At 36.7% G+C, this 9,405-nt stretch overlaps 2 protein-coding genes across 5 annotated transcripts in view; one reads left to right on the top strand and one right to left on the bottom strand.

The window, feature by feature from the left end:
- The first annotated feature begins 213 nt into the window (after window positions 1–213).
- On the top strand, window positions 214–1,682 carry LOC149424464 (uncharacterized). Its single transcript, XM_089631066.1, has one exon. The coding sequence runs from the start codon at window positions 301–303 to the stop codon at window positions 1,570–1,572; it is 1,272 nt and encodes a 423-aa protein (XP_089487192.1). The 5' UTR covers window positions 214–300; the 3' UTR covers window positions 1,573–1,682.
- Window positions 1,683–2,142: 460 nt separating this feature from the next.
- The window catches only part of LOC149424463 (putative phosphorylase b kinase regulatory subunit beta), a 33,665-nt gene continuing 26,402 nt past the window's right edge, over window positions 2,143–9,405 (bottom strand). For 2 of the 4 annotated variants that reach the window (XM_089651584.1, XM_089651585.1), the window contains 6 exons: window positions 9,256–9,381; window positions 7,155–7,384; window positions 6,063–6,177; window positions 5,344–5,577; window positions 3,467–3,514; window positions 2,143–2,902 (listed from right to left, as the gene is read on the bottom strand). In XM_089651584.1, coding sequence (XP_089507710.1) covers window positions 2,723–2,902; window positions 3,467–3,514; window positions 5,344–5,577; window positions 6,063–6,177; window positions 7,155–7,384; window positions 9,256–9,381 — 933 coding nt within the window. In that variant the 3' untranslated portion in view covers window positions 2,143–2,722. The remainder of the gene's footprint in view (window positions 2,903–3,466; window positions 3,515–5,343; window positions 5,578–6,062; window positions 6,178–7,154; window positions 7,385–9,255; window positions 9,382–9,405) is intronic. The other 2 variants (XM_089651586.1, XM_089651587.1) reach the window with 1 other exon arrangement.

Below are 9,405 nucleotides of genomic sequence, written 5' to 3'. Positions count from 1 at the left end.
AATATAAGTAAACGGGATCACTTAGAATGTCATTATAAACCGTTTTACAGAGAAGCCTCAAGTGATGACGTATATTTCCGGAATGATGAGGAATTTATACTATTTACAAATAGGACAAATATAAAATATGAATTTATTGAAGCACAGTGTCAATATGAGGGAAGGGTCATTTACAAAGACGTTCATTCATTCGCTATAAGAAATATTGACAAAGTAATTCCAGAAACAGCACCTATTGATAGATATAATTTGCTAATTCTTGGAATAGATACAGTATCCAGGTTAAATTTCCACAGAACAATGGTGCAGACACTTAAATACTTGCAAGATTCTGATGCTATTGAGTTCGAAGGATACAATAAGGTGGCGGACAATACGTACCCTAATCTCATCCCCGTATTAAGTGGACTGACTGAAGATGAACTCTCCAACACTTGCTATCCATCCAGATCTTCACATTTCGATGACTGTCGTTTCATTTGGAATAACTACAGTGATGCTGGATACCACACGGCATTTATTGAAGATGCACCAAGATTGAGTCTCTTTAATTATTTAAAAAAGGGATTTATAAAAAAACCTACAGACTATTATTGGAGACCTTTTGCCTTATTTGCAGAAAATAATTATGGACATGAAGATAAACTATGTTTTGGACCACGTTTATCTGTAGAAATGTTAGTGTCCTATGCACAAAAATTTGTTAGAACAATGCTCCACAGTCTATATTTCGGATTCTTTTGGGAGACATCTATTTCCCATGACTATTTAAATTATCCTATGTTGTGCGATGGGATGTACGAAGCTCTAATAAAGACAATGAAGAATGAGGGACTACTGGAAAAAACCATATTGGTACTGCTGAGTGATCATGGCATCCGTTGGGGGGGCATCCAAAACACTCATCAGGGGAGAATGGAGCAACGGTTACCATTTCTTTTTTTCGTCTTACCAAAACATTTTAAGGAAAATTATGCACTTGCCACATTTAATATGAAATTGAATACCAAAAGACTAACAACACCGTTTGACCTGCACGAGACAATGATAGATTTATTAAATACTGGAAAATTAACAGATGAAAAAATATATGAAAAAATTATTAAAAAAGAGTATCTGGATGCCAGAGGTATCAGTTTATTTCTTCCAATTCACGAAAATCGCACTTGCCAGTCGGCGGGCATTGAGGCCCACTGGTGTACATGCCACAAAACTAGGAAACTGGAGACTAACAATACTCTGGCATTTAGAATAGCCGATACAACAGTGAAGCACATCAACTATTTACTAACAAATCATGTTCAATGTGCTAAACTCACAATGAGTAAATTGATAGATTTAAGCATCGGCGTACCAGCTTCATTCGATGGAGTAGAACCTAAGTCTGCGGTGCCAGATTACACTGTCATTCTACAAACACATCCCGGAGGGGGGCTGTTTGAAGCAACTGTTAGAGAAACGCTGTTGAGTTTTAATGTAGCTGGCGTGGTAACCCGCAACAATCTCTACGGGAATCAAAGCTTTTGTATTGATGATGTACATTTGAAACTATATTGTTACTGTCGGTATTGATATGTCAGGCATATAAAACTGTTGCTTGGAAAACATCATTTTTTGTTTTTATTTGTGTAAGAAGTGATACTCGTACCTTACTACAGAAACACTATAGAGTGAACTATACTGGGAACAAATTACATATACGCTTCTAGCTAGTTTCGTTAAAGATCCAGCAGATTTATCTAGGGATTGAGCAGGCTCCTTCGTGCGCCGCACCTCAATATTCAATCTCATGCGACATGTCCCATCAATGGGTAAATAAACTTACAGTAGGTATGTAAAATAAAGTAATGAATTACTTTTGAAAATAAATAAATTGAGATACTACATGTATCTAACACTTGTGTTATTCTTGTACGTGATATACGTCTGTAGTGGCGTTCAGTCCGTAAAAACTTTGCCTACCCTAATAAAACACAAACCATAAAAATAAATATAAGATGACAGAAAAATACGACAAATTTCCTATCAAAATTAATTTTTTCTGTTAATTTGGAAAGGATCTTGTACGCTCACTTACCATTTAAGTTGGGTATAACAATCAGCGAAAGATAATAAAATGGCCATTTTTAAATATTTCATGTATTTACACAGCCTACGTTTGGTCATAGAGCAATGTAAGCCACTCTGCGGAGGTACTAAAATTAATAAATTATGCATTTGCATAGCAAAAATTATTGTTAAAATCAGTAAAGGAAAAAATACTTGATGGTGAACATATTATATTGATCAACATTGAGATAAAAAGTAAGAATGTATATACATAATAGTATGTCAAAACTTCCACTGGGAACATGCAATAACACATCAAAAGAATAACTTTCTAGAGATTAATATTGCACTCTTAAATATATACATACTACTTACTATTAGAGCAAAACTCTCTTATAAGGTTAAGGTTCGGGTCTCTTATGAGAGACCCGAAGAAAAACACTTCCCATGTGAGAAAACCTCACCTACCTTTGCACGGATCTTTGGTTAGATCAGACATATTTTGATTCAGTTCTCAGGTACCAAGAAACAAAATTTACTATGTGAGAACCTTATAAGTGGGTTTTACTTGATTCAATCTTGCAAGGGAATACAATGGCACATTGAATAATGGTTGAAGAACGAAGACCTCCAAATCCCAAAAGATGTAATAGCTTTGGAAATTCTGCTGCATCTAGGACACGAGGCAATGTTCCTGCTGGTTGGTGGAGATGTAGGTGGAGAGCGTGGTGGCACTGCCTTGGAGCACGGTGTTGACCACGGCCCGGGCGAGGTAGCCCGCTGTGCACGAGAATGGGGCGGCGTACAAACTCTGCTCTGCCGCTACCACCTTATGTCCTTCTTCATTAGTATCCTGCCACAACACACAAAAAAACGTCACATTATAGTCAATCAACACCTTGTTGATGATAAACATTAAATATTGATCATACATTGTACGCTATTCAAAAATCATCAGAAATAAATTGGTTGCAAAATATTCGGCTCATTTTACACTGCATTACTTAATTAATCTTAAAGATGAATAAAATTACCGGGATCTATGGTGATGAAATCTGAGAGTAAATAATTGTGATTATTTAATTTTTCTAATGCTAAATAATTTCTTTATATCAATTTATTCAATCAAATATAAAATCATAACTTTACTAATTTACTACATATTATTACGTCAGTACCGCTCTAGTGTGTAGTGCAGATTTTGTTGATATTTCAGTAAAATCGAAAAAGAACAATGTTGATGTCGATGGGTTACTCTGTAAAATTTTTCAGTTTGTCAAAGAGTTTATTAATTGGCCCTAAACCATTCAGACAATAAAAATACTTATAAATGTTATTTTTTCATTACAACATATGAAATGAATAATTTTAAACAATATTTTTTTAAAGAACTCAACTCCGAAGAAATATAACTTACATGACTTGGTTTGAATTTATTAAAATGTGTTGTGGACTTGTCATCTCTCTACGGTAAAGAAACAAAATGAAAAAAATAAATGACACATGTAAATATTTTACTAAAAACTAATTAAAATAAAGAGAAAAGTGAGAGATCATTTTTAATCTCATTACACCAATATTTATTTGTTGGGATAAAAAGTTCTTGAGAAAAAACTTTCAAAACTAGCAATAAGCAGCCTGCACACAGAAAAGCGGAAAGTATATGTTAGTATGATGACTAGGACCTGGACCTGAACAGTTGGACTCTGACTTTGCGAAGACCCATCCGGATCCTAATCATGATGGTTTTGTGGAGTCTTTATGGAAAGTACATGTTAGTATGTCAATATACAGTTAAAGCCATCCTAAACAGTAGGAGCCTCTCAAAATTCCCGCACAATGCATATACGTCGGCAAACAGCCGAGCGCTCGCCAGTTGAAATCAGACCCCGGTCTAGCGAGCACGCGGCATTCTCCCCGAGATCACAAACGATGCGGTCAAAGCCGCGTTATAGAATCTATTGTTTTGGAAACGGTAATACTGCCGGTATCTTTAGATCATGGACCAGGACCGCTATAATCGGGTCCTAGGAGTTAACCTAGTGTTAAATCCGCATGTGTACCGACTCAACTCTCGCCTTGGACAGCAAGTGCGACTTCCTGCATCATGATTTGGCGTACTCGTAAGCTATCTTCAACCTAAAACCCCCCTTTATTTTGTGTTCACTTAGTAAATTCAGTAGTACCATTCACCCTGTTGAGAGAACGAGAGAGAGATCGATACTGTTTTTATAGTTAGGATGTACCCCCGTTGTAAAACTACTGAAATAAACCCTTTTTCACCACATCCTGGCTTGTGATATTAAAATAACCTTTCTCTGTACTGACAGTGGAGAGGTCGAGGAGAACAAAGGAGTCCTCCACGCCTTGTAGACAAAAGAATCTCACCGCCTCCGATTACTGAGCTACCCTGGTGCCCCTGGTTCAATACCAGCGGGCACGTGCCTTCCCTTGAGGACCCCCCGTGTTATAACCTAGCAACTGGCTTCCAACACGGCGCATTTATAACCTAGCAACTGGCGCCATATTGAGGCTCCTATCTCTAAACTTTATAACCTAGCAACTGTCGCCCATGGTGGGGCCACTTTATAACCTAGCAACTGGCGCCCTATTGTGAGGCCCCTATCTCTAAACTTTATAACCTAGCAGCCTCTATGATCAATTTATAGAACTAAAGGGTTTCTATTCCATAGAAAATGGTCTATTCTTTGACCTATATCATAGATTCTATAAAATAGATCAAAGAATAGACCAGGTGAGATCCCGGCTTTAGTAATTATTACATATTGCTCTTTAAAACTTTGGTTTGCAGCATATTATTTTTTTCTTTGAGACTTACTTAAATGAAAGCTAGGTAACATTTCGTGGGGTAATTACTACAACTACATAGATATGTAACGATAAAATCAGCATTTACGAGGTCCACACAAAACTGTACCTTTATTTCCTCACCCAAGAGTGCCATACATGGGCAATGAATGAAGTTATGGTTTTGTGTGTAACTCGAAAAAGCTGTTTGGATTTACCTAGTTGTAGTAACTACCCCACGATATATGAACATACATAGCAAAATATAAATATGTACATAGCAATAAAATATTTATTTCTGATGATTTTGTACAAATTACTTAATTAATTTAGATGGTAATATGAAAAGTATGCATGGTAAGCGGGATCTTAAGTATATATTTTTAATACATTATTTTAGAAGGAAGTAATACAGTAAAATATTATATTTCCAAAGAGTAATTTCTAGATGTCATGCATTTAATGATGAACAAATCCATTTCTAACCTTATTGTACATTTTCTCAGCATCCGTGAGGATTTGATCCAAATCTAGAGCATTTTGAAAGGTGAGTTCGGGATTCCTCCTGAGTATGGTGGAAATAATACATATGAGTTCGACAGCAAGTTGGCGGTACGCGGGCTCTGTTATTCTGTTCAACATCTCTTCCACCAGCAGGGAGAAGCTCAAGTCTGAACGGCTCATGTTAGAGAGGGTCGGCTCAGCGGGTAACCCATGGCCCTAGAAATTTTCATAACTTGTTGTAGCATACATTTAATTAAGGCCAGGCGTGCAGGAGTGACTTTTAACAAGGCAACAGTTTTGTCACTATTTCAAAATTTATAAAAGTCATATTCTGAAACAGTAACAAAACTGTTGCCATGGCAAAAGTCACCCTTGCACATCTGGCTTAATTTCTCATTTATTTTTATTTTCAAACCTGCTACTTTTGTAGTTTGGCAGCAGGTCATTATTGGCAACATTTTATATAATAACATAGGTAGTACATTTCAAATAGCTTCAATATTTAAATTTAAGAATAATATATACATCTATCAAATAAACTAGTCCCAGCGAGAGGTCGTATGTAACGTCATAGTTCTAGAATCTTCTGTCTTTTTCATTTTCGTACAAGGCATATGAGAAGGAAGAGGATGATCGTCGATGAGGTATGTACGAGCTCGTGCTGGGAGTAATTTATATATTTGATTCAATAGATACGATACCTGAACTGTAATTCCTTTGGGTGTGCGCTTGAGAACGTCCCATACATGAGTATAGAAATGTTTTGGCACTCGGCACAAACACCCTTCCAACTGCCTCCTCTGCAGGGTGTTCAATCTAAACAGAGACAATTTCAAAAATACACTCAATTACTCGAAAAAGTAAAGCCATAATTATACTGAACAATTTTTTTCATAGATTATTATGTATAACTGCCCCCCAAAATTTTACAGTATGAGTGTGGAACACCGTGTACATATATATGTATTTATTTTTTATTATTATCTCAAAGACTTTAAAGGTGATTTTTCTGCTGACCTGGTGGTTTCTCCGGTGACCGAAATTGTGCTGCATAAATTAATCAATTATTATTTTAGTTTAAAATGATGGCTTGGACAATGCTACGAATTATTTTAAAGGAAGAAATTAGTATGTCATAATCTGTATACAAATCGAAATACTCATATGTACAGTTTGTGGAAGCAATCTATTGCAGATGTTGTGTTCATCAGTTCCTCTTCTATTCAATCTCGCTGAACAGAAAATCAATAGAAGTGAACAATCTATGCATACAGATTTTAAAGAACACTGATGTTGCCAAATTAAATAAGACGTTTTGACTCCTGGGTACATACAGGCCAATGAAATAGATTATTTGATGAAGGAAGAGCTTCAATATTTTAAAATATTTGACCGATTTTATTAAAAATGGAACAAAAACACACCCATAAAACACTTCTATCATTTAACTCTTCATTAGCTAATCTGTACAAATTTTGCTAAACCGTAGGGGTGGTCAAGAAATTTCAATAAATAAAAAAATATTTTTGTTAAAACCAACATGTAGAATATATTGTACTTGATAAAGTGACATTCTAATTTTTGTCTAACTAACTTAGCATGTAGACGAAATATCCAAAATGAATGTACAAGGTCGACGCTGCAATCACAGTGCTACGTACTGTGTTAACCCTAAGGGTTAAGTGTCTGTATTTCTAACCCATTTATAAAAATAAAATGTTGTGATTTGAAATTTATATTAAGAACTCCTAATAATAATGTACATATAACGAAATATATAAAAGAAAACTCACTCTTTTTCGTGGGCCCAATCGGAGACAGTGAGGACTTGGTGCAACAGCTGGCGCAGCTCGAAGGGGGAATAGCACTCGATTCCTGTGTAGTGGTGGTTGTGCACATCCTTGGGAAACATCTGCAGGAACAGCTTGATAGCCTCCAGGACCCAGCCCACGCGGATCTTCAGGATGCCCTTGAACATGTCGGGGGAGGTGGCAATCAGCCTGCCGCAGTACAGCACCACTTCCTGAAACATTAAATATTATTATGGTCTGTCAAAGATTGACAAAAATCGAGGGTGCCAAATATCAATGCAAAATTCACACGCAGCTCGACGTGCGCTAGCTGATTATATTTTCATAATAAATTACTTGTTTTATGCAAAATTATGTTTCTGTAAATTGTACTGTCTTATCAGATACGTAATGTGTTTATATATTTATAAAAGAAGTATATAATCTACCATAAGTAGTCTCCCAGAATAGCTACTTACATTCATGGATTTTATTTTTTAAATAATCTATTAATAAATGTATTTTCCATAAAGTTTAAAGTTTAAGTTTTCCATAAAAGTGCTTTTCACAATAAAAAATAAAGACAACACACAACAAACAACACAAACTACGCGTTAGGTGGTCATAGAGAAGAATGGTGCAGTAGTAACTATATTATTATTTTAAAAATTTTTAAGATGCAAAATCCCGTGAAAAGAATGTAAGTTTTTAATGTGCCTATTGGCCACGGCGGCGTTCAATGGGTACAAATCCCATGAAAAGAAAGTAAGTATTGAATGTGCCTATTGGCCGCGGTGGCGTTCAATGGGTACAAATCCCATGAAAAGAAAGTAAGTATTGAATGTGCGTATTGGCCGCGGTGGCGTTCAATGGGTACAAATCCCATGAAAAGAAAGTAAGTATTGAATTGAATATTGAAAGTAAGTATTGAAAGCTAATTTTCAAGTTGTGTTATTATTTCACTTCTGTGACACAACTGGCCTATAATGGAAGAATAACAGAACTTAAATACAACTTTCACAGAACTTGAAAATTAACTTTGAAATTTGATGAATTGTTTAAATTCTGTGAAACAAATCTCCATTTAAGACATGTTCTCCTGGTGAGTGCAGAGTTCAGGGGTATTCTCAGATCTGGTGTTGTGATGTTGGCTGTTTTCATAAAGAGATAAAGGACCAATTTATAATACATAATAATGACAATGGAATTTCTATTACAGCATTGTTGTGTGGTGCGTCCAGTACACATATTTCTTAAAAGAAAAATAAAAAGGGCATCAAAGCTTTAAACGAAAGAATAATAAATAAACTGGACTATGCATAGTTCAAACATCGATGATAGAAATAAGGGAGATGGACCATGTACTATTATTAATAATATGAAACCGCGCTCACAAAAGTGTCACCGTCATCATTCAACCAGTGCTACAAATTGCATATAAGCACAGCAGCGCCCTACCTTCATTTCTATTTACCCAACAAATGCATAACTATCATTGGCTCCGCCGTTTTGATAGTCCATGCAATTATTAACTAACCCCACACAGAAGGCCCTGAGTGAAATTATTTTCCCATGTTATCTTTTGGGATGCTGTGTGGAGGGTCTTTGTTAAGGAAAGGAAGGAGAGGCAATTCTAGGAAAATAGGGATCGCTGTGTCCAGGAGTGACGGACATATGAATATATCCCTCCCAGAGCGGCGCAAGGCGATGGGTCGAGAGTCCAGTTGGAGAGGTCAAAGGGTCTCCTCAAACCAGCCTCTCCAGATGTGGCACACCACGCAGCTGGTGGGCAGGCAACACACCTAGCCCGATGAACCTGGGCACCCCTGCTAAATCACCAAACATAGCGAACCACTTGCGGTGACTTATGGCAGAGGTTTTGGTTATTCAATAAATGGTTCCTGGGATGGCGGTACCCAAATCCACCTCCCAAATTGATCCCATGCTCGGTAACAGTCGGCTCGCCTCCATGTCATAACTCCCTTGCGTCTGTTATCGATGATTCAAACACTGCCAATTCCCTCGTAACCTACAGTTAGGGTATCGAAATAAAAGGCATTTGAAAATGGGAAACTTAAAATGTGAAAAATGATGGAAAAATGACCTGTTGCAGCACGGCTTGAATCACATCATACGGCTGAATAGTGTTATACATAACAGCCTGAATCTCCCCCGGTGTCATGGGCTTGTCAAAGACCGTCTCCTTGTGTCCAATCACACCCACAGTTATCTGCAACAAATCATATTTGTTAAT

The sequence above is a fragment of the Hesperophylax consimilis genome, chromosome 4 (genome assembly GCF_061612785.1).
Source record: "Hesperophylax consimilis isolate HC1 chromosome 4, BYU_Hcon_1.0, whole genome shotgun sequence".
Lineage (NCBI taxonomy): Eukaryota > Metazoa > Arthropoda > Insecta > Trichoptera > Limnephilidae > Hesperophylax > Hesperophylax consimilis.
The sequence above is the reverse complement of the archived record's forward strand: the minus strand, read 5'-3'. Positions and strand labels throughout refer to the sequence as shown.